Source organism: Mchenga conophoros, linkage group LG4 (assembly GCF_057382185.1).
Source record: "Mchenga conophoros isolate Kocher_MC1m ecotype Shallow Benthic linkage group LG4, M_conophoros_male_GT1.1, whole genome shotgun sequence".
Classification (NCBI taxonomy): domain Eukaryota; kingdom Metazoa; phylum Chordata; class Actinopteri; order Cichliformes; family Cichlidae; genus Mchenga; species Mchenga conophoros.
In genome coordinates, this window is record NC_140529.1 from 39,145,263 (window position 1) to 39,170,261 (window position 24,999).

Below are 24,999 nucleotides of genomic sequence, written 5' to 3' on the forward strand. Positions count from 1 at the left end.
ATAACAGCCCCACCCATCTCACACAGCTCCGCCCACCAACCCTGTCTTCATGTTTCCATCTAGCAGCGAACTCCAAACTTCTCCATCCGCCACACCTGCAGAGCGTCATGTGACCACCTTAAGCACAATGGCACTAACAAGCCCCTCACATAAAATCAAGCTCCACCTCCACACCACCCGCAGAGTAACAAGCCCCTCCCTCCAGTGTAGGCACACACAAAAATCAAAAACATGTAGCATCTCCTAGCATTGCTAACAGACTCCGCCCACTCCCACAAGCCACTCCCCCTTTGCTGGAGAAGAAAAAAAATTAAAAATGGAGCATGTGCTTAAGGCCCCTCTCCTACAAGCCCCTCCCCTTGTGCTGACATTATCATTACACCTGCAGGTGCAGCAGATGGCTTTAAGGCTCCACCTACAGGTGGTCACAAGCGCCACCCACAAGTGTCCATACAACACTGAAGCTGCTAGGGTTTGGAGTTTGCTGCTAGTGGACTTGCATGTAACCAACAAGGGGGCGGGTCCATTCTAACCGCCCGTCTAATGTCAGGCTCCCTCGCCAAAAACTCGAAAACTAACAAAAAGAAAAAAACAAAATCACATGAGTATCATCATCACCAGCATCATGGCCATCACTGACCACCCTGCCCTCCCCCTCCCCCGTCCATCATCATCATCATCATCGGCGGCCGTCTGCTGGCAGCCATCTTTTTGAGTCCATTCAGGTGTGTGTTGTGTGTCGGCGTCCCGCGGCGGCATGTCGACGGTTCAATGCTGCGTCTCAGAAGTTAAACAGAGACAAACAGGAGGGGAGGGAGGAGGGCAGAGGGGGAGGATGAGGTTCTTCTTCTTTTGTTTTGAAACAGAAAAGCGTCTTCTGGTGTGCTGCTTCCTGTCGCTGCAGCTCCTGCTTCAGCCAACGAGCAGGACCGGGGAGGAGGGGGAGGAGAAGTAGTGAAGGTGGTGGGAGGGGGGAGGTGGGATGGGAGGGAGCTCAGAGGATGATGGGACGCTAAGTTATTTAAGACATCTCTCAAAGTAGGTGGCGCCCACGTAGCCGCCCCTCAGGGAGCGATGGACATTCTGCTCGAAGAGCCGCCGGTTCGTCTGCAGGACCTCCGCCGCCTCCTTGTTCAGCGGATCCTCTGGGTTTGGCTCCTGCGGGGGGAGACGGGGAAGCAAAAGGCGACAACGGTCGTTAAATGTCTCGTTACAAAACGTTCACCAGCTGAGGGCAGCACTGAGCCGCAGAAGAGAAAACATGCGCACTCACTAGAAATAGATACTGTAGGCCGTAGATGATGGAGTTTATTGTCAGCACGGGCTTCCAGTCCTCTCTGTGGAGAAGAAGGAACAGGTGAGCAGCAGAAGACCTCACCTGGAAACGCTCACCTGTCTGACCTCAGTGTGACCTCAAGTTTGATTTTAAGAACGCACACACCTTAGGATGTTTAGGCAGACGTTGCCCTCCAGGTCGATGTTGGGGTGATACACCATCGTCTCACATTTTACCTTTGGGGGGTCGTGGGGGTAACCCTGTCCTACCTGAAACACACACACACTGTCAGATCACCTGCTTCTTAACGAGCCCCCGGCGATGACCCTCGAAATGTCGCCGGACCCTCTGAGCTGAGATTAGCAGCCTCTACAGGTGAGGTCAGAAGTCTCCGCCAATCACAGGCGTGGATGTCAGGATGGAACGACTGTACAGCAAACATCAAAGGAGTTGGAAGAACAGGTCTGTGAAGACGTTTCATCCCAGAAGCTTCTCCGTCACAGACTTTAGTGGGAGTGGCCCTAAGAGTATTCATCATGTGACTCATGTGATTATCAGCAGATGTCTTGGAACCATTGTGAGACTTTGCCCCACCCCATCATGTGACCCACTGAGGTCACCTGATGCAGGTTGTGAGTGGGCGTCAGGGGTCTGGGAAGGATCTCAGACCAGTGTAGGTGGCGAATGTGAACACTGGCATCCTGGATAGAGTGACCTTTGACCTTTAGATGCAGATGAGTGTTTTGCTTTTAGAGCTGAAGAAGCTTGTTGGATGAGACGAAACGTCTTCAACAACCAAACACGTCTGCTGGCTTTCTTCCCGAGCTCCTCGGACTTCCCTGAGCTGAATGATGTACAGCAAACTCCTTCAATGACTCTAAAGAACAAGTTTGCATTTGCTTTTCTCTGATCCACACAGGCCCAGATACACAGACATCTTTTATTAAGCGAGTTTTATTTTGACACAGTCAGGTTATTCAGATGTGTCACCACTTTGGCCTGGAAGAAGGCCCAAACTGCCCCCCTTCAGATGACACCACATTGGTTGGGATGTTCAGGAACCACCGAGACTCAAGCCTGCCATGACCCACAGCGAAGCCAGTTTCACATCGCCACGGACCGAGAGGGTCCCAACCAAGAAAGAAGCACCTGCTCCAAAATCAAAACCTTTAAAAACGTGTACCTGCCCACATGGATGAACCAAATGCCTCCAGGAGAAGAGTCTGATGGTCAGAGACAAAGACTGAGCTGTGTGGCCAAAGGTTAGTGGTGGTGTGTTCATTTATTGGCCCCGTGTGGAGCAGGGAAACGCCAACACTAATTCAAACCTGTTTTTTTAGAGTTTGCTGTACAGTCACTTCAGCCTGGAACAAGAACATCCAGGCCCATGACGACTGACCACAGCTACCAGTCGCCAATGGTGACGGTCCACCCCGATCCTGAAATATAAAAACTATCATTTAAACGCATTAAAATGAGCCACGCACTTATCAAAACGTCTCTTTGCCTTCCTGTAAATCATCAGCGACGAGCCTCCTCTCCTGACCCCCACCGGCGTTCCTACCGGCCTGCAGCAGCCACCGCAGGAAGTCTGCAGGCGGGCCAGCAGGAAGACCAGGTGGACTCAGGAGACCTGTAGGACCGTGGAACGTCACACAAGTCTGTCAGCGATTATGATGAATCCACCTGCTAGTCCTTTACGGGCTCACCTGCAGAAACCTCAGGACTTCTTACAGCTCAACCATGAGGACATCTAAACACTGCGTGAAAGGCAGCACCTGATTTATAACACCAGAGAAAATGAGAGCCTCGTGGAGAAAACGGAAGAAAAAAGTGATTTTTATCATCGCTGCAAGCCAAATTCATAAATAAAGTGATAATTAAATAATGGAGCTACATTAGTGAGCCTCTTATTGATGTTCTCAGGGCGCTGTGGGCCGGACTTTACACAGGTGAGACCTGTTGTTAGACCAGTGGAGGCTGCTGAGGGTCAGACTGTTTCAGGATTATTTCAGCATGAAGAGCCGAGGGTGGAGCCGAGGGTGGAGCAGAGAGAGAGACGGCTGTTTCTCACCTTAAAGCTGAAGACAAACTTTCCTCCTTTGTAAAAACCCTGAGAGACAAAAAGACAAACAGAGGCAGACTCGTTAGCTCAGCATCATCTTCATCTCCCGATTCAGCCCCTCATCCTCACTCTGTACATCCTGAGGTTTCATACACCTGTGTGCCACATGAGTGGGAACAATCGGCTCTGGTGCAGCAGTGTCTGAAACTGGTCCTGCGCTCACAGGTGGAGGTGTTTCACTGCTTTTACAGACAGCACTGCTCGTGTTACTGACGCACACCTGCAGCTCTCACAGGTGTTTGTCCTCAAAGTCAGAGAGGAATAAAGTTTTTATGCAATCACGTCTCTGAATGAAACGCACACACGCACCTCGTCCGGTGAAATGATGAGTCTGAAGTTGAGGAGGTCGTCATCATCGGGGAAGTTGATCTCACACGTCTTTGGTAAGTTCAACTCATTGATGTCTGAAAAACAAACACAGGCAGGTGTTACTGATTCTGATTCGTCCTCGGGAATCAAAGACGTCCTTCATCTCTTCTTCTTTCACCTTTCAGAGGCTCATGAAAACATCTGGAGCTCTAAATACCTTGTCTGTATGCTAGGACCTGTGAAAAGCAGTGCTGACACGAAGGTCTCTGAACTGTCCCAAAAGACTTAAAAATCCAGAACAACATCTGGAACACTTTCAGCTAGAACTGGAACCTTCTCCAAGACCACCTTCAGCATTTCTCAATCTCACCTTGGTATTTAAGGACTTCTAAAACCTCTGGACCTCTTTAAATATTCTTAAAAATCTCCACATATTGTGTTCTTTAGGACTTCAAAAATGTTATGTCATCATCTCCAAAATCTCAATAACCTCCAGAGAAGAACACAAACCTCCTTAATCAACTTAGATGAGCATCAATGAGAAATGACGGCCTAGACCCACGAGGTAAAGAAATAAAAGGACCATTATGAAACAAATCTAATCAACTTTTATGTGTCAAAACGTTTTTGCCAAAATGTGGAAGAACAACTTCCAAATGTAAAAAACCCTGATCTTGTCGCAGGTTTAGGGAGTGACTCTGAAACCACTGGATACCTTCTTGTTGTTTAAGGCACCAAAACATCTGGACCATCTTCAGAATTGCTTTGATCCCGTGTGGTGGGTCAGAGCGGGCCCAGGTGGTCACTCAGGTCTGCTAAACACAGGTTGGAACCCAGACCCACGGGCCTACAGATCCCCTGAGGACCCCAAACCTCTGCAACCCCATGAATCGCTGAGATTCAAATTGTCATTCATCAGGTGGGTGGAGGCAAGAAGAAGTAGGTGGTTGGTGTCAGGAACACGTGCTTTTTCTTGGACACTTGCTGGGGCATCACCGCCCAGCCTTTTGGCCTGTGTCACTCCTGCTCGGGTTATGCTCCAGATAAGAGACCAAAAGGTATGAAACCACCGACAACCAGCCAATCAGATCCATGGAAACCACAGAGCCCATTCCAGCAGATCACTTAGAAGTTGAGAAGGGTTTCAGACCTGTCCAGGTCAGATGCTGCAAAGTAGACAGATAGAGCTGATAATTCGGACAGGTGAGCTGGACTCTGAGAATAGGGACCTGAGGCTGTTCTCCTATTGGTCACCCACACCAGGTGACTCACAAGGCGTCTGACAGGCAGGCAGGACCCTCAGAGTCTACTGTGATCCACCACACAGGTTCAGCCTGGTTCTAACCCTGCAGTCTAAGCCGGGCTCTGATCTGCGTTCACCTGTCGCCCTGCAGCCCCTCGGGTCGACCTGCACCTGAGGAGGATAGAGGGTCAGGAAGGTGGGCGCTGTGCTCAGGTGTTCCACTGAGTCCCTGTGTTCCTAACTCACCTGGTGTTAGGTAGAAGTGGACCCCGCGGAACTGACACAGCAGTTAGAGGCTAGCTGCCGTTAGCCGTCAGTGTTTACGGCTATCCGGCGTTAGCTGTTAGCAGCTGTGTTCCGGGTTAGTGTTGTTAGCTGCTAGCTGCTGCTAACTGCGTGCTAACACCTTTAGCCTGCGTTTTGTTTTCATGTAGCACAGCCGGGCTAGCAGCCCTAGCTAACACCAGCTTCAGCCGCAGTTAGTCGGCCAGCCGTTAGCCCGAGTGAGCTACAGCAACACCGGGTCTGGGTTTGAGAGCCCTGGGTCCCGTGGGTTCGGTGTCGGCCGGTGGGTAACTCTCGGCTAACAGAGCCTACCTTTCTGTATTCGGAGCTGGGCCGCGCTGGCTTTCTTGCCCCCGGCTCCGGTTCTGTTTCCTCCAGCAGATTCCTCGTCTTTCTTCTGCTGCTTCAGGGAAAAGAGCTTAATCATCTTCAGTTATTTGACACACGAGGCGTCCCTTCTGTGAGCCGTCAGCGGGTCTGAGAGGGTCTGAGAGCGGGGTGGTTTCCCAACAGCACCGTGATGTGAATGGAGCCGGTGCGTCTGATCACGGAGGCAGGAGGAGCTAGCAGCGGAGCTAGCAGCGAGCTGGCTAGCGGGAGAGAGGGGAGGGGAGGAGAGGAGGGGGGTTGAGCGCGCGCGCGTGTGTGTTGGTCTGAAACACGTGAAAGTCCACTGGTGCCAGAAGAAAACAATCGCGAGATGGTCTGGGGGCTGCTGGAAAGAGTGAGGGGGCCACAGGCAGGTAAACCCAGCTTTAAAAACTCTGGGTTCAAGAAAAGTGATGAAAAGCACCTGAACGTGAGTTTGAAGGTGTTTGTGATGAACAGCTGTCTCTTCAGTGAGGGAGGAGAGTGTGCTCAGCACCTCCGGCCTCCGTGCTGGTGTTCCAGTTCAGCCCGATGCAGATGTGGAGTGTAGGCTTCCTGTCTCAGGACAGGTGCTCCATGCAGTTACCCTTTTCCTTCAGAAGCTGTAGGGGTCATGACCCAAAGCTGAAGCTGTTCAAGGCAGACAGGAATTCAGCTTTACAAAAATAAAACTTGTTTTTCGTGCAGTCTTCTCGTATTAAATCAGAGTCCCATAACTGTCTGCCTGTAAGTACAGGTGGGGTCTATATGGCAGCACAGGGCGCTGAAGGTGGAATTTAAAACATTGACCTTTAACCTTCTGCTGTGAAGACTGGTTTTTGCTGACAGTTTGGATCCAGGTGGATGTGACCAAGAAAGCGCAGGTAGACTAAAAACACTGCAAATAAAAAAACAGCAGTGTACTGATTCAGTGTAGTCTGCAGTTATCACAGCGAGGAGTCTCAGCATCCGTGAGTTATGCTTTACTATTATCCATCCCAGACTTCTACAAACTCGAGACCAAATAAACGCAGTCTGGTCAGCTTCAGCAAACATCAGCATAAATCCTATTTTTATGGCAGGAAACGTCCAGCTGGCCGTCACTCAGTCAGAACACCGTCAGCAGAGCTCGTCGTCACAGACGTGAACCTTCAGGTTTGAGCTGGAGCTCAGATCAAAGATCCACTTTCAGCAGAGCCACTGTGCCCTCTGAGGAAATGCTTATACCCAAGTGTCTGAACCCACAGAGGAAAGTCACTCACGTTTACAGAGGAGAACAGTACTCCACACATCACATGACTTTGTTCATACAGCAGACAGCGACCAAAGTCAAATGTAAAATTACATCAGTAAATAATAAAAACAGAAAACATGCACTGGGAGAAATGACACAGTAAATCAAATCAATGTAAAGCTGGAACGAAACAAAAAACGTGTTTTATGGAATAAAATATTTATAAGATATATTGTGAATAAACCCTGCGGTGAACTCAGGAGTCAGCACTGCTGTGTTTCTTTATAAAAATAAAAATCTCGGTTTTTATGAGCTGTAAAGTTATTCACCAGCATGTTTTAGTCGTTGATTGATTTCATTTTTATTGCACCAACATGTATTTGCATGTGTTTGCTGCATTTTTTAAATCTTTTTTTTTCTTACCTTGAATTTCATTTTTATCCGGATTCTACTGATCTCTATATTCTATTATATTTCAAATGTCTTGTGTGGGCTAAAAAACATTTTAGCTCAACGCTTTTTTGTGGAGAAGCGGGACAACTACAAGTCCCACAATGCCCTCCGCACTGTGACGTGACACGGAGAGGAGGAGCGTGCATATCGTTTGTGCCTATATTTTATTTAGCGGTTTATTTATTTATTTATTTATTTTATTTTCCGTCGCTGTCCGAGGCTGAAGCAGCGCGAGCTCTGCGGTCACCTGCATGATGTCATCAATGCGGGGTTAAACGTGCCGCGAGCCACCGGCCGATTCGCGACACTGAACCGAATCACGCGCAGCACCGCAGCCTCGCGCCACACAATAGAGTCGCAGAACAATAGCCGCGCGCGGCGCTGCTTTTCCAGCCTACGACGGCGAACGGGCCTAGTTCGTGCGGAGGAGTATCACCGGGAACGCGTTGAAAGCGCCGCGCTGCGGCGAGAACGGGCCGTTGTGTGTATTTTGGAGCCCCTCGGGAGGAAGAGCCGCGGAGCACGCGGAACGCGCTGCGGGGGGAGAGCGAGGCGGATCGAGTGCAGAGAGAGAGGCGGACAGAGAGGGGAGTGAATGGGCACGACTGCGCCCTCCGCCTCACCGATATCCATCCGTTCTCTACCGACACAGTTAGACCACCGCGGTCCTTCAGGCAGGCCAGCCTGGAGAACCGGAGCCAGCGGCAGCCAGCGGGATGGCATGCGCATGAAGCAGCGGCGGGCGAAGAAACAAGGAAGCGGACGGCTAGCTGCGCTCAGCACGGGCTAACGTGGGCTGATTGTTGGCGGATACCGATTCTAATGAGCGACCCAGGAGCATGCGAGCTGATTCAGAGAGGTGAGCGGGGAAGGGTTCGTGAGGGTCGGGTTTGTTCACCTACACCTGCCCGGCAGCTAGCTGCGGAGCGGGGACAGCGTGAAAGAGGAAGCTGCTGCAGGGGGCGGACGGGCTGCTAGCGTGCTAGCCTGTTAGCACGCCTAACGTTAATGTTTTAGGAGAGGCTGGGGAAGGGAAGGGGGGCTGCCCTCCTACATGTGATATTAGGTAATTAACAGGGCAGACGGTGTGTACAGGTGTGTTGTCCGGGCAGGTATGCCCAGGCTGGCTGTAGGTGACTGTGACGGGATAGCTGCTAGCTGTTAGCGGTTAGTCTCCAAACGGTGCCAGATGCGCATCTTCATTATTATTGCTGTTAGCTGCTGTTAGCTACAGCCAGCCTCTGTTTCCGTCACATGTTTAATGAGAAAATCGCGTTTCAGGTGATGTTCTCATACAGGTGTTTCTGTGGGCTCGTGCTGGCCTGGAAGGAGGAAGCTGGTGAAAACGATCCTGGGATGTTAGCTTCACACAGGAAGCAGGATTGCTTCACCCTCTCCGTTTTCATTCTTTAATGTCAGGAATATTATTCCCTTGATTACTGACAGGCACTGTGAGACTACAGCAGCCGCAAGAATACCCAGAAAATACAATAAATATTATAAGTAACGTGAAAGAAACAGAGTGAAGCTTCAGAGCATGCTCAGCAGCCCGTACAACCAAAACACCTGGATTTGAAAACACCTGGATTTGGACCAGATAATGAAGCAGATCCGGTCTGTTAGTGATTTCAGTATGTCGAGGTCCACCTAACAGGTTTAAATAATAATGTAGAATCTTTAAGCATGTGGCTGCTCTGCAGAGGACTGCTTGCTGTTTTTGGTTCTTTGACTTTGCATCTTTTTTGGAATAACACTGTGTCCCTGTTGGATTTATGCAACTGTAAACCTGCAAAGATGCACTGATACGGCTTTACACTCTCCCCCTCAAACTCCAGGAAGTTCTTGTCTCACTGGAACAAAATAAAGTGTCTGCAGGTGAGCTGCTGTGCACTCGCCTTTGCCTGATGGGAAAGCAGGTGCAGCAGATTTATATAAAACCGGTTTTGTCGAGTCCTTTCACTGCTCATACCGAGGCCGCTCACCATCAGCTTTGAGGGGGACTCTAGTGTCTGATTAGAGTTGTTGTGAGGAGCGTGTTCTTGGTCTCGCCGCAGTGAACTTTGAACTCTGACTCTAGAAAGTTTTATAGTTTTTACCAACAAACTGAACAGTTTGAAGTCGAGGATGAAGAGAACATAGCCTGAGACTTCCAGATGTTTACAGCTTAACACACACTCCAGTCCACAGGAAGTGGCCTCGGCACTGCTGACACAAGTGCGTGCAGCAGACCCTGAACTGATCATCGTTTACACAGAGGAAGCTTTTTGAAAGTAATTATCAGTTAGAGCAAATGTGTGTTTTAATGCTCTGCAGCCACTTTTTGTATGAATGGGTTTATACAATAAAATATCAAATTAATGTCACTTTAACAAAGTGTAAAGCTGAAAAGTTGTTTTAAAAATAAAAGGTACAGAGATCAGTCGCGTCTGTCCACACAGTGAACCGTTGTTAACATCGACCACATAAGTGATGATTAGTTAATCGAGCAGCGCCGCGAGGCTGCTGCGAACAGCATGTCAGCTGCATGTTGGTGTTTTGGTTTTATTCTTACAAAATGTTTTTTGTGCCACGTGAGAAAAGGAAAAAACCCAACAACAGCCAACGGCTCCTTCTGGTTATCGATCAGCTGAACCTGATCAGTAGTCAGTATCAGTCAGGAGGAGAGGGAGGCGTGTTCTTCAGGTTTAAACTGCGTTGAATTGGCTCCGTAACCTGACGGGCGCCTTCTTACAGAGCGACTGTGATTGGCCGTTGAGGTCTGCCACTTCCCATCTGGCTGCTTCTGCTGCCATGTTTCGAGTCAGCTGGAGGGCCAACTCGTGTTTGGGTGGTGAAACTGCAGGGCGGTGCGGGCGGAGCACGCACATGCATAAATGGTGGCTGTGGTGGGCGGCTGCGCAGGCTGCGCCGCAGATTCAACACTGGGTGTGAGCTTTACCCCGTGCTGTGCGAAAGTCTTGAGTCACCCCTCATTAATCTGCTTCCGGGCAGCCAGACCTTGTTGTTCCTTCTAAAGTGCTCTTGAGCATTAGTCGCCCAGTTTCTGAAGTTGTTCTGTGGACACTGACTGCTTTTTCACTCCAGTCCTCGTACCTGACCGTTTCCTGTGAAGCACGGTGGAAGTTCTGTCATGGGTTGAGCTCATTTCCAGCGTGAGACGCTGCCAGTCCAGGGAGAGCACACCTGGATGGGCCTCGTCAGAGCCCGGACCTGCAGTGTGAGGTCATCCTGACAGAACACAGGCAGAAACATCCAAAAACTAATAAACATTCAAATACTGAAAACTCAGAGGGTGTTTTAAACCAGTCGTATTCAAATCACCAGTTAATTACATGACTTTCTGGGTCCTTATGATATGAAAAATGTTTTTCCTTTTGTTGAACCTCAGACGAGTTTCTGCTGATTGAATTTTCATTTTGTGAGACGCACATTCTGCTCCAGCCGTTTAAACGTCTTCAACAACACGTACGACGACTTCAGTCCACCTGTAACGTTTCAGGAATAAAACTAAGTGTTTGTTGGATTTAAAAAAGCGTCGTGATGAGTCCAGATGTTTGATCAGCACATTATTGGTGTGATGATGTCATTAAAAGGCTCGGACAGCACAAACATAGTTCAGAGGTCCAGTTCAGGTGAAGCTAGCAGACAGCCTGTCAGTCAAAGAGACCACGCCCCTAATAATGCAAACTTTCAGCCTTAATACGACTGAAACAGGTGTTGTGAGGGGTTTATCTACATGCTGTAAACGTCTTTACCTCCACAGGGATCGTCTGCTGCTGTCCCACATGCTCATATCTCTGTCCTCTCGCTCTCTCTGGTTCCAGCTGACTTGTTCGGTGATGTCGGGCAGTAAGGCGCTGGGCGGGGGGGCCGGCGGTGGGGCGAGGCGCAGGCGGACGCGGTGCCGGCGCTGCCAGGCCTGCATGAGGACGGAGTGCGGCGAGTGTCACTTCTGCAAGGACATGAAGAAGTTTGGCGGACCCGGCCGCATGAAGCAGTCCTGCCTCCTGAGACAGTGCACGGCGGTGAGACGCACACACGACACGACAGCAGACGCCGAGACTGTAACCTGAACATGAACCACACTGGCCTTAAAATGAACTGAGGTTAAAAATACATTACAGATCCTCATTGTTAGACTCTACACAGCAGCTTTGCATGATTCGGTTCAGAATCAGTCTTCTTTGTCTGACCTACATCCCTCGGAAAGCTCTTACACAGAGCTCTTGTTTAACCCTGACAGTGTTTGTGTAATATTCACAGCGAAGTGGACATGCTTCTGTCACACGGTCGCCGTTGGCTGATGTTTGCTGCGTGCCGTCCAGCAAAAACCTGCCGAGAAAGCAGGAATGTGTGTGGCTCGCAGACTGAAGGGTGACCTGTGCTTTTAGCTTTGGATCATCCAGCCCAAACATGTCAGTAACGCGTGACCTACGCAAACCAGCAGGAGACACGTCAAATCTCGCAGGGCTCGCTCAGCGGTCCTCACCACTGCTGGCACACCGGCCAGCGAGAAAGCCCCTCCCACAGACTGTCAGATCAGGTTCAGTTCGTCTGCAGGTACGCCTCCGCGGTCGGACCTCAGGCTCTGTACACTCAGGTATCTCTGTGGCTTCAACTGATAAGAAGCAATGATTGATGAATATTATGCCCTTTGACCTCTGAAGCCTTCAGCTGGAGTCAAACCCAGCTCAGCGGTTTGCTTTCAGGACAAAGTGTCAGAAGCATGTGACTGAGCAGATCACGGAGGCGTGTTAGCTGCAGCGTACATGCAGCGCTCCATCATCCACAAACATTCAGCTCAAAAATCACACTGCACTTATTTATGCTCAGATCTGCAGTCTGAGTGAAACAGGTTTCCATGTCAACACGGTCCTCCATTACACCTGCTGCTGTCCCTGACGGCAGGAACGCGACCCATGCACAGGTGTGTGCGTGCTGAAGATGTGCTGTATTCTTCTTTCTGTGTGTCGATTCTTCAAATGGCATCAACCAAGAGCCCAGCGGGCGACGATGCTGGGTTTCCGTGGCAACCAGTGATGGTTGCTGGCACTGTGAGCGAGAGCGAGTTGGCTTTGATCCATTGCCATTTCACAGAGCTGCTTAAAACACACACACAGTGAGATGGTCTACGGCTCACATGATGGAGATTTATTTATCTGTTGTTGGAGCTTTGTGTGGAGGAGGAGGGTGGTGCAGGTTAGGATGATGCTCCTTGCTTTGCTCCCTCAGCAGGAGCAGAGACGCCCCCTGGTGTCTGCTGAGAGGATGAGGAGCACCAGCTGCAGGTGTTCTGAGTGCTGCTGCCTCACTGAGGTCGAGCAGTGACCTGGCGACCTGCAGCTCATCGCCTCTTTAAGTCATTGCGAGCCGTTTGAGGCCTCAGACCGCAGGTTTGGGTCTGCGCGGGTGTTGGGGGGTCGACCACCCTCAGTGGGTTCGATGTGTGAATCTGGTGTTTCTGAGTACATGAAACACGAAAATAAAACCGGATCATGCGTCTGTGCTGTTGACCTTTTGGTGACCTGCTCGACTTTTAAAAGGTTGATGGGTGCATGATCATGTTTTTAAAAACGCAAAATGCAGCCAAGCGTCACTGCTCGACTAACGAGGCGAGATTGTAGAAACACACTCGGCTTCTATTTGGATGACAACAGCACAGGTTACAGACCCAAACACAGCAGAGCTCCACGATTCTGCGCTCGGATCAATAACCGCACAGTGTTGGATGCCAGAGCAGCCAGGTGAACGCCGAGGGGAACGGCCCACCTGCAGGATGTGCAGGAGAAGAAGTCTTGATCGATCGATCAGATCCCGACTGAGCCCTGAGCAGGTCGGGAGGGTCCTAAAGTCACAGGAAGGAGTCCGCCCCTCACCTGTGGGCCTGATCGACCTGCTCTGAGATCCAGATGTTTCTCTGAGAGATGTTCAGTCCTACTGTTTGATTAGGAAGCAGGAGTAGACATTAGCGCTCTAAAGGTTTCAGCTTTGTGTGGTTCATTCAGGTACTCTCCTCCCACAACATCTGCATCCACGTCTTTAACTGTCAGCACGTTTCCGTTTTTACCCCCCTGTACACGTCTCACCTGTCTGTCTCACCTGTCTGTCTCACCTGTTTGTAGCCGGTGTTGCCTCACACAGCCGTGTGCTTTGCGTGTGGAGAGGCGGGGAAGGAGGACACGGTGGACTCAGAGGACGAGAAGTTCAGCCTCTCGCTGATGGAGTGCACCATCTGCAACGAGATCATCCACCCCAGCTGCCTCAAGGTCAGTTTGCCTGGAAAGGGCTTTTATTTTGAAATGCCGGTTTGTTTCCTGTGAATGAAAGTTTAATGATGCTGAGGAAAAAGTGGGTCGATGCAGCAGAGCTCTCAGAGCTGTGAACGAGGACGGAGATCTGTGCTCAACACAGAGACGGACTCGGATCCAGATGTTTGGCACTCAGGCTGCACATCATCAGCGTGCAAACACGCAGCATGCTGCTGGAGTGCAGACACGGGGCTTCATTCTGGCTTCTTACTGTCCTGAAAACAAAAACCTGGAAACGATCGCTCCTCATTTTATCTTTTGGTTTCACTCTGCTCGCCCTCTGTGGCTGCTGTGCGGGCCTGAGATTGATGGCCTTTCATCTGTGTGCGCGGCAGCATTAATCCATACTAAAAACCAAACAGAGGTGCTCCTCCTTGGTTTCAGGGAGCTGCTATCACACACTTCCTGACTCAGAGCGAGTCCACTGAAAGCAGCAGTGACTCAGCAAAGTTTAATCTGTGTAACCTTGTAAGTTTTCAGCAGCTGCACACTGGTCACATGATCAGGTTAAATACATTCAAATAGCAAGCTAACGTTCCTTGGCTCGACCAGGACGTGAGTAACACGTGGCGCTCATAAATGTGCCTATAACAGTGTAATTCCAAAAACTCATTAAATGAATGATCAATAATCTGTCAGAGCCACCGACATCTTAAATGTCACATGACGGTGTCTGACGGCCACAGACAGGGAAACGCTCCGGGCGGATCTGGTCCACACGGGGTACGGTCTGAATTTGTATTTGGCCGACCAAGTTTGTCCAGCAGCAGCCACCGTAGCTCTGGTTACGCTGGAATTGGGAGAAGGAAAACAGACCTCAGCTCTCTGAGTCGGCTGACGTGGTGAAAAATTAGTTGCTGTAACTTCAAACTGAGAATATTTCCTCGCAGCGGCTCCATCACATGACCCGCAGTCGTGTCGAGCTGCTAGCATCTCCTCCTCTGCAGTCACTCGCTGCTCTTCCTGATGTTTCCAGATGTGCTGATGTGTGCTGCCTTTTGTCCTCAGATGGGCAAAGCTGAAGGAATCATCAACGACGAGATCCCGAACTGCTGGGAGTGTCCGAAGTGCCACAAGGAGGGCAAAACCAGTAAGGTGAGAGTGGGACCAGTACAGGGGACCGGTTCGGGGCAGTGGTGCGCTCGGATAGACTGAACCCTGCTTCTGTTTGTGTGCAGGACCAGGCGGACGGCTCGGGCAAACGCAGGCTGGATAATGGTGAGGTGGGCCGGTGGAAGCTCACCGATGACCCGCCTCCTAAAAAGAAAGCCCCACCCACCTCAGAGGAGGGCGGGCACAAGAGGAAAAAGGAGAAGGAGCTGCCTGCGGACAGCGGGCCCAAGAAGAAGGTGACCTTAAAGTCAGATTGAACGAGTCACAGAGTTGATTATAGATTATTGATCGGTGTTTAATGTGCTCAGATTTAAGACTGGAGGAGGAGCCAGTTCACAGCTCCCTCTCCAAACCGCTGTTAATGACACTAATGATGTTATTGATCTGCTTCCTGTTTGTTCCTCAGATGAAAGGAGGCCACGAAAAACGCCTGAAAAAGGTAAGACGTCCACCGCTAACCCACGTGATGTCCTCGAGCTCGGTTACCGCCCGCTTTCTCTGACATGTCGTCTTTTCTCTCGTCAGAAACCCAAACAGGAGGCGGCGGAGTCCAATGGCCCCTCCTCCTCTGGGGGCGGAGCCTCAGGGGTGCAGGGTTCCTCCACGTCATCTTCCTCGCAGCCCGGAGGAGGCGGTGGTGTGGGCGGGACGTCGAGCGCCGACCAGCGTTCCCATCACAGAGAGAAACTGGAACGATTCAAGAGGATGTGCATGCTGGAGCGCCGGCCCTCCTCGTCCTCGTCCTCGTCCTCCAGCTCAGAGTCTGACTCGGAGTCTGACTCCGACGACTCCCTGAGGGGGGAGCAGGGGAGAGTGTCTTCCCCGTCATCGTCCTCGCCAGCCCCACCCCCTCCCGTCGTCTACAGCAACAGCAGCGGCAGTCGTGCGGAGCGGGAGAGAAGGGAGAGGGAGCGGCGTCTGGCCGAGCTCGGCTTCAGTGCCAGCGAGGAGTCGGAGGGGGAGGGAGGGAGGGGCGAGGAGGACGAGCGGGAGGACGAGCAGGCCGGGGGAGACAAGTCCCGTCGGAGAGGGGAGGCGGGGCTGTCCCAGAGGGGACGCAAAGGTGGGCTGATGGATGTAGAGGATGACGACACGCCCACTTTGGACAGGACCAGGAAAAACTCCGCCTCCCTGCCCCCGCCCTCACCGTTGTCCTCCAGTCAGATGGCTCCGTCCTCGCAGCATGACAGCTTCACCGGGAAGCAGCGCAGCAACGGGCAGGAGGCGCGCAACGGCCGGACACGTGGAGGCACGGGGGGAGGAGGGGGCGGGGAGAAGGAGAATGCGAGCGGAGCTCTGACCAATCACAGACACGGCGGGGGCGGAGCGGGTGGGACCAAAGGTAGCGGCAACCGTGGCAACAAGATCCGAAACAACAAGAACCAGACGTCTAGAAACAGCACCTCCTCCTCCTCCTCAATCCCCACCTCCAACGGCGGGGGGGGCGGGGCCAGCGGACTCATGATGTCAGCCATGGCGGCGTCGCCTTGCTCGCAGCCGTCCCGCCTCGGCCCTCGCTCTCAGATGATGAAGCGCAGCCCGCCGGCCGTACCCTCGCCTCCCCGCCCCGTGCAGATGGAGAGGCACCTGGTGCGTCCCCCGCCGGCGTGCCCCGAGCCCAGCTGCCTGCCGCTGGACTCTGGCACCGCCCACATCATGACACGGGACGTGTGGCTGCGAGTCTTCACCTTCCTGAGTCACAGAGAGCTCTGCGTCTGCATGAGGGTCTGCCGCACCTGGAGCCGCTGGTCAGTCGCTGTGAGGTCACGGGTGCGAGGGGGCGGGGTCTCGTACGATGGCCTATCAGAGTCGCTGTAGCTTTGGCTGAAGAGCCGAGCACGCCCCTTCTGCTGATTGGGTTTAAAACTTTGTTATTGGCTGGTTTTAATAATTATGAGGCTTCTGCAGGTCCTCAAAGGGTTAAAAAACTAATAACAATAAAATAAACGCTGTAAGAATAAGAAGCGTCCGACGAGTCGGGCAAACCGTCAAGACGACAGCGTGTTAGCCGACCCAGCAGGAGGTATGTCGGCGCCTCGACCTCCGCCTTTGTTGCAGCATTCGTGTCGCATACTCACTATGTCATGGGACCCTCGGCCGTGTTGCTATGACGACAGCCACACACATTAGGTGGTAGGGAGGGTTTTAATCATCGATTCATCGATTAAAATGATTCTGGATAACGTGATATCGATTCATTAAAATCCTGAATCGATTTTTAAATATAAATTTATTTTGCCCGAAACGCCAGAATCTCAGGTTAAACCTCACAAAACTTCAACAACCACCAAAGATGAAAACAGTAACTGAGAGCAGGAACAGGCTTCTGCACAGAGACGTGAACACAAAGCTCGACCCGCCGACGCATCAGGATCAGCGAGCTGTGACTTTCTCAGCGACGGCACGGACACGGTCGGGGCTGAAAGCCGACAGCTCGCTGACTCTGTCGGCGGGTCGAGCTTTGTGTTCACGCCCTTTTTGTGCTGATTCTGAAGCTGAAGGTTTGATCTCTCTCCAAACAACATTGATCCAAACTACGCTTCACATAAACATCGTCATGGATTCACTTCGTTTTTGATCGACTGCAGAATATTTTTATAAAATCCCAGAACAGGAAAATCTGCTTCATGTTTTTCTGTTTTATCTTCAGCTGCTGTGACGCTCACAGATACAAAAATATGTAAATGTACTGATCTGAATTATATTTCTGACTGTCTGAGGCAAAATTTCCCAGATTTAAATCGAATTGAATCGAATCGATTCTAGAAATCGGTGACGATACCCAGCCCTAGTACTCCAGTAGGGGGGCTACAGTTGCACTTTTACGAGACAAAAGTGGACTCGCTTCGATCAGAGCTGGAGAACAGCGGTAGGTCCGAGTTCATCCTGTCTGGTTTGGATTTCCAAGTCGATGCGTCTCGCTGTACACGTGACCTGTGCTTCTGCATCGTAGCTTACGCCATAAACGGAGCCCCGTTTGAATCCCACGCTGCAACCTTCCACCTAACCTGACGTGAGCCTCGCGGGTAACTACACGTTGGGTCGACATATACCGCCGTATCTCTAGTGGCGTGGAAGGCTGCGGTGCGGGGACTAAAGGAGTTTGCTGACCTCAGTGTAACCCCCACGGTCGTCAGCCCTGCGGACTAAAGCTGTGGTCTCTCCCTCCCCCAGGTGCTGCGATAAGAGGCTGTGGACTCAGATCGACCTGAGCCGGCAGCGCTCCATCACCCCCCCCATGCTGAGCGGCATCATCCGCCGGCAGCCCGTCTCCCTCAACCTGGGCTACACCAACATCTCCAAGAAACAGCTGATGTGGCTCATCAACCGCCTGCAAGGTGACGGTGCCGCCACCTCCACCCGCTGCACACACACACACACATTACCCCCACTCGCAACACGAAGACTGAAGCGCGAGGGGAACTTGAATTATAAAAACGCTTTGATTCTGATAACTGCTGTGGATCCCCGTCTGACCGAATCAACTTCGTATTCATGTGCTCACGCTGTGGGGCGGCAGATGGAGCCGAATCTGAAGGCTTGTTTTCAAGGCCTCGCACAGGTGTAGCTCGCCTGCCCACACCCTGCTATAAGTTGCCGTGGTTTTCATTTTTTCACCTGATGGTGTAAGGCTTATTGGCCAAACCAGGTCACATGATACTCTTGAAACCTCCCACTGGAGCCGTTTCCCTCCTTCCTGTGAGGCAGCGAGTGGCTCCACCTCTCACCTGCGAGTCTCACCTGTGTCTTCTGTCCCGCTCAGGTCTGCTGGAGCTGAATGTGTCGGGCTGCCCGTGGGCGGCGGTCTCCGCTCTGTGTCAGGCCGTGTGCCCCTGCCTGAAGCTGCTGGACCTCAGCAGAGTTGAGGACCTCAAAGACTCTCACCTGAGAGAGCTGCTGGCGCCCCCACCTGATACCAGGACAGGTGAGACACCCACATCGGAACACCTCCGCCTGCACAAAGGCTCTGAGGTTATCACGTGTTTGATTCTCTGCTCTGATTGGGCCTGCAGCCCACGGGGAAACCAGAGCGGGGCGTTTCCAGAATGTGACAGAGCTGCGTTTGGCGGGTTTGGATCTGACGGACGCGTCGTCCCGCCTACTGATGCGTTACGTTCCTCACCTGGCCAAGTTGGACCTGAGCCACTGCGGGAACATCACCGACCAGACGGTGCACACGCTCACCTCCCACATCTCCCCCCTGAGAGAGAGCCTCACCCACATCAACCTGGCAGGTAAGCGACGCCTGAGCCTCACCGTTGTCCTGCTCCACCTGTGCCGCTGCTCCGCCTCACCCGTCTGTGTGTTTTCTAGGTTGTGTTAAGGTGACGGAGCAGTCCATCCCGCTGCTGCGCCGCTGCACCTCCTTGCAGACGGTCGACCTGCGCTCCTGCTCGCTCCTCTCCTCTGAGACCGGACAGCTGCTCTCCTTCCCCTCCAATGCCACCACCTCCTCCTCCTCATCTTCTTCCTCTGCTACCACCACCACCAGTGTCGCCGCTACATCCTCCTCCACGCCTGCCGCCTCCTCCTCCTGTCCTCCTGAAGACAGAACGCTGCTAAAGAACAGCTAAAGTCCGCCTTCATGTTATGTGACACTCAAGTCCAGGTGGCCTGTGAGCCCGGCCTCGCTCCTCATTACACTACAGACAGGTGAGGAGGAGGAGGAGGAGGAGTTGTGCAGCACTGCTCCTGACGCTGGAAGAGGAGGAGGGACGTATTTTGGGAAAAAGTTGTTGGTTATAGTTAAAAATAGAAACCCTGAGCATGTATATATTTGTTCTCTGTATAATTTGGGTGTGTGTATATATCTGTAGGTTACTGTAAATGACCCCTGACCTTTGAACCATCATCCCACACCTCCTTAAACTCCCCCATCTCCTTCCTTTCCGTCCTTCCACCCTGCGACCAATCATCACGCCGGTCAGCTGCTCGTCGAGCGAACTCGTCGAGCGAACTCGTCGAGCGAACGCGCCGCGCTCCGTCTGTGCAGGTCAAGCTTTCCCTCTGCTTCCTGTCTCACAGCATCGTCCGCCTTTTTCTCGTTTCTCACCTGAAGCGTCACTGACCTCACACTACACTTTCCATGTCCTCCTCTGCACAGACCACAAATGCATCGACCGTCAAAGTTCGTTCAGACTGACCTTTACTGAACTTGGTTTATTTAACGTGACGAACTCGTCACATCTCAGACGCTCGCGCTGCCAAGTGACTCAAATTCAGGCAGAAACCATCAATCGACTGTTTCTGGCACCTCTTGTGGTTTCTCTCTCCAAAAGTTTGCCGTGATTTGAGTAAAGACTTAAACATGCTCACAGCAGGTCATCGCTGATTTAGTTTCGTTTTCTCTGTTTGACCTCTGACCTCACCGATGACTCCCCTGTAAATACAAACAGCTGAGTGCGTATGAATCGATTAATTGCCCAAAAGATTAGAAAGAGTCACTGGAAAAACTTTAGTTTGGTTTGGTCCAGCACGCCGTCCACGACTCAGACGTCACCGTGACCGACCGACATCGGGAAGGAACCAGAGGGAAAATGGCGAGGGATGGATTTCTGCTGACGGGTCGCTCGTATTGGGTCGTTCACGTAGGCGAACCTCGAGTGTCGTTTTCGTAACACTGATTTCTTCTGCTGCTGCTCTGCAGCTTGCTTCAGGCAGCACAGGCACGTTTTCTATTGTGGAGCCCATTTCTTTTAACGAGACCATGATGAATGTACTACAAACACCACGATGGAGCAGAGGTCCGTGTTCGCTGGGCTCAGTTTAACCTGCAGTCTGAGCAGGCTGTGGAAGCGTGTTCATAAAACACAAGTGACAGACCAAAAGACCGCCGCACCACCCGAGGGGACTCGATTTCAGACTCAAATCGTGCTGTCAGAGTCCCATCACCGGCCGAAACATTGGCGCCAACTTCCTGTTACTCCCCGGCAGGTCCTCCAAGTTCCTAAACCGTGACGAAATCTTCTGCAGTCAAAACGGAGGCGTGGCTTCCCTTAGCGCGCAGGCGACCTCCGTCAGCTGACGACATAAGGACAGCCGTGTCTTAGCTGCTTTAAATGTACCGACGCGGTCCACAAGGGGCCGTCCTTCAGCTCCTAATATTTGATGGTCCGCTCCGAGACCTCATCTTAGGTCGCCCCGCAAACAACAGCTGTGGAAGAACGTGAAGGTGAAGCAGGGATCAGTGCTGATTTAAAAACCTCTCTGTAGCTCCGCCCGCTCAATCAGTCGCATGCCGTTGAGACTGGTGGGAGGCGGAGCAAGGCTAGTGGTCTCCCCACGCTTCCGGTGCTCGTGCCGAGCTAGGCTGCAAACTTCACATGCGGTACTATTAAAGCATCGCAGTCTTTGTTTCCTGTATCGCAGGTGACCTTTGGCCATGTGTGGGGTGTGTTCAGGTGTTCCTCCTCCCTCTGAGCGTGTGCGTGATCCGACTGATCACGCCGTTTGAAACTGAGCCTCAATCATCCCCCTTTGATTTTATACCCTGTGTCCATCACCTTCGATCAGCTTCCTCTGGTCAATCATCAGTTTTCTCAGGAGTATTTGTTGTCTTTGATTTTCTGTTTTCTATTTATTTTGTGCCACAGCAGCGCTTCCATCTGCTCCGATCGGAGACATTCCTGTTTTTGGCTGCTCGCGCTCCATTTGATCAGCTTCTGTCGTTGCATCGTTCAGATTACTTTGAGAAATACGAATCTGTTTGCTGAAGAAACCTATTTCTGCCAGGAAAAGAAAAACATGGATGAACAGTCCAAAATCGAGTTTGCGGAAGTACGTCTGGACTTGTTTTATAAATCGTGTGTGTGCGTGTGAGATCTTGCTTTTGTTTTAAGAATCTTAATTTAGCATAGACTTATTTTATCATATCCCTAATTTTTCTTGTGATTTGCCATCAGTTGATCTTGTTTCTTGTTGTGTTCTTGACTTGTCTCAGGTTATTTCTTAATTTTAGTCACTCTGTAGTTGCGACTGAGAAAATCAAGATGATGACTTTGGGTCTTAAGTTGTTTCATTCATGAAGCGTTTGTTTTCTTGGCTTAAATGGGCTTCGGTTGTTTCTTGTGGGCGTCAGTTATGAAAAAGCATTCAGTTGTATTTGAGCAAAGGTTTTTGTTTGTTTGTTTGTTTGTTTTTTTCCCCCCGTGTTTCCATGGATAAAAGCAGGGAATTTCAATTATAAAGTCGCACAGATGTTTCATAAATCACGTCCAGATACTCAGCTGTAAATGTTGGGTTTATTTTTCTTAATGTATGTGAACTGCCTGAGTTTCCTTTGGGTGGAGGGTGGTGTTAAAAATGTTTGTTTTTTATTTTATTTTATTATAATGTTTGTATTTTAAGATGTACACGTCTGCGACACATCAAATGGTCGATCAAATCACAGCGGTTTTAATGACTAAAACTTACTTTTCAGGGTAGACTAGAGTAAATGGATTGCCTTGAACCAGCTGGCAAGTTGGTTAGCTGCAGTCAGTGCTGCTTTACCTCCGCTGCTCAAATATCACTCAAACTATTAAAACTAGTGGACAACAATGTCAAATTAGTGAAAACGTCCTCTAGCTAGCCCACATTAGCGACAATACCCTTTTTAATTTAGGGATTTATTGTTGGTAGTCAGCTAACACGCTAACACTAGCTCTTTAATGATTAAAAAAACTAAAGAATAATTGAGTAAAGTGCATGGAGCAAAATAGCTAATAATATAACGTTGGAACTTACATGAGAATCTAGACCGGAATATTAAAAACAGGGCAGGAAATAATTTGTCAAGTTAATTTATAACCGCTAAAGATAACAGAATTAGTTTTAGCTAGCTAAATTATTACAGTATAAACTAAAAAATACAAACATACTTTTTAAGGGAGATTTTTATTTATCAATAAGCTAACAAGCTAATTCTGTTTAATTTTAGCTTTGAAACTTGTCAGGAAAATTCCAAAACAAGCAGGAAAAGGGTCTGATTTATCAGGCTAGCTGAAGGTAACTGCAAAGGCTGTAGAGGTTCAGGGTTGGCTGGCTAAGAAGACCCGATACTGTTAAAGTTTAAAAAAAGAAAATGAGCGGGAAAATGGCTACGTTCTTTAGGCTAGCTCAGACGACCTAAAATACCCAGAGGTTTAGCTAACATTGATTCAGAACTTGGTCAGAAAAATAAACATGGAGGAAAAAATTAAACAGGTCTACAAGTTTGTTTGTTTGTTGTTTTTTTGTTTTTTTTACATGATTACATTTTCAAGCTAATTGGTGTTAGCTTGTTGGTTTAGAATAAAGTGTTCACATATTTCTGGGGACATGATCATAACTGTTTACTGTCTGCTATTAGTCATTTTCTGCTGTTTGTTTTAAATATGTTAACCGTTACCCGTGTTCAATTCTTAGGAAAAAAATGCAGCGTCAGCACCTTCTGTTAGTTGGTATGAGTGAATATTGCAGCGCTGCAGCCGAGGTATCGCAGTGTTTCCTGCAGCAGTGCGTTGACTTTGGGCTGCTACCAGCTGTGAAATAAAAGTATTATGGGTATATTTGAAATCGCCTGTGACGCCTTGTTGTGCCATAAACGCATCAGATCAACATGTGAATGGGTCATTTTGTTTTTTTAATCTTTTATTTTTTTTCTATTTGTTGAGTTGTTTTCTTTTGTTTGTTTTTTCCGTGGGGGTGGTGTGCTCTCTGCCGCTTCAGCTAGCAACAAATGAGGAGGTCAAATGTGATTGGACGATAATTGCTAAGTAATGGAAACTGTTTTCCAGTCGGACACCTGCGCTCTCCTCGGGATCTTAGTAAAAACTGAATCATGTGGTGTTTGATGTCTTTTTTTTGTTTTTGTTTTGTTTTTTTAAAGATGCACTGGATCATCATCTTCATCCTCACCTTTTGCCAAATGTAGTTTTTGTTGTGAAAAGGGGCATTTTATCCTGTTTTCCCTCTGTTGGGTTCTTTTTATACTTTGTCCATGACTCTTCCATTGTGTTGATGTTTTAAAAAAAGAAAAAAAAAAGAGGAAGATGTTGGAACAAACGGTAAATAGACACAAAAAGACCAACTCCAGGCAGCTACGTATGAGTGACTACTGTAAAATGACTAATAAAGAAGCAATGGGTTTGTTTTTCAGCTGCGTGTCTTTATTCAGCTCGACGTGTTTCATTCAGACAGACCTGCGTCTACCCTAACCCTAACCCTGCGTGGCCTCTCTCCTCTAATTATATATTTAAAACATCTAATTATGAAGCACTTTTCTCAAAGTCCTAAAACAGATCAACACGGAGTCAGACACACAATCATAAATGTGTCAATATGAATGTCTGCAGCTGTTTTTAGTAAAAACCTCTGAATCAAAGTCGAGGAGTGACACCCAGCCTCTCTCTCTCTCTCTTATTTATATATATATATATATATATATATATATATATATAATTTAAGCGCAGAACATTCTAAATATCCTGTCACTGACTGGAGCAGATTGGGATGAACGCAGGTTTTCTGGGTTTCCGGCTCATGCTCGAGTTCTCCAACATCGTGGCAGAATGTGTGACTCGGGTGTGATCTGTAACCCTCCTCACCAGAGCCATGTCTACAGCTGTCCATCACCCATCAGTGCGAGTCCAACTTATACTGGCAGCTGCAGGTCGGCCTGATGATGTGTCCATGCAGTGAGGTGATAGCTCCACCAGGGCCACAGAGCGCTGTCACAGTTCAGTTTTATTCATGTCGCTCCGAGTCATCACGGCGGTGTCCTGAGACCTTTTAATCGCGCCTGGTTTCAGAACTCTGAGATGATGATGGAGATGCTCGAGGCTTCCAGACAGGACCGACTAACGACAAGAGTCCGATCTCTCCTTCAGGAAGTCCTTTCCTTCAGCAGCACTTCCTGCTGCCCTCTGCGTGTTTGACCTGAACGATCACTTTCTGGTTCAGGCCTCACCACCTCCTCACAGCTCGGCCTCCCACCAGAGATGAGGAGCGGGGAGTCTAGGCAACAGAAAATAAAGTGAGCTCTCCTTTAATGGAGGCCACAGGCAGGAGGACGGAGGAGGAGCTTGAAGATCGAAAGGCTTTGACGACCTGAGGAGAAGCTGCTGACAGAACTGCTGACTTCCTGTAATTGCTTTTATACAGCGCTTTCATGTGACGTCATTGTTTATGTTTTTGTGTTTGGTGTCTTCTTCCTGTTTCACTCAGTCTGAGGACAGAAAACATGACATAGTCCTGCAGCAGGTTCACCGACACACTCACAGACACGTGAATCCAGCACCAACCAGCAGCTGGAGCGCAGAGCAGCTACAAGTACAAGTACTTAGT

At 50.0% G+C, this 24,999-nt stretch overlaps 2 protein-coding genes across 2 annotated transcripts; one reads left to right on the forward strand and one right to left on the reverse strand.

Moving 5' to 3' along the window:
• Positions 1-12: 12 nt before the first annotated feature.
• On the reverse strand, positions 13-5,853 carry ube2m (ubiquitin conjugating enzyme E2 M). Its single transcript, XM_085272364.1, has 6 exons — positions 5,551-5,853; positions 3,711-3,805; positions 3,351-3,389; positions 1,442-1,545; positions 1,274-1,337; positions 13-1,158 (listed from the first exon to the last, which is right to left on the reverse strand). The coding sequence occupies exons 1-6, from the start codon at positions 5,663-5,665 to the stop codon at positions 1,018-1,020; spliced, it is 558 nt and encodes a 185-aa protein (XP_085128490.1). The 5' UTR covers positions 5,666-5,853; the 3' UTR covers positions 13-1,017.
• Positions 5,854-7,266: 1,413 nt separating this feature from the next.
• On the forward strand, positions 7,267-23,811 carry fbxl19 (F-box and leucine rich repeat protein 19). Its single transcript, XM_085272365.1, has 11 exons — positions 7,267-8,132; positions 11,098-11,298; positions 13,396-13,539; positions 14,590-14,676; positions 14,760-14,930; positions 15,101-15,133; positions 15,220-16,442; positions 17,869-18,032; positions 18,458-18,619; positions 18,708-18,929; positions 19,009-23,811. Exons 2-11 carry the CDS (start codon positions 11,113-11,115, stop codon positions 19,266-19,268), a joined length of 2,652 nt encoding a protein of 883 aa, XP_085128491.1. The 5' UTR covers positions 7,267-8,132; positions 11,098-11,112; the 3' UTR covers positions 19,269-23,811.
• The last annotated feature ends 1,188 nt before the right edge of the window (positions 23,812-24,999 follow it).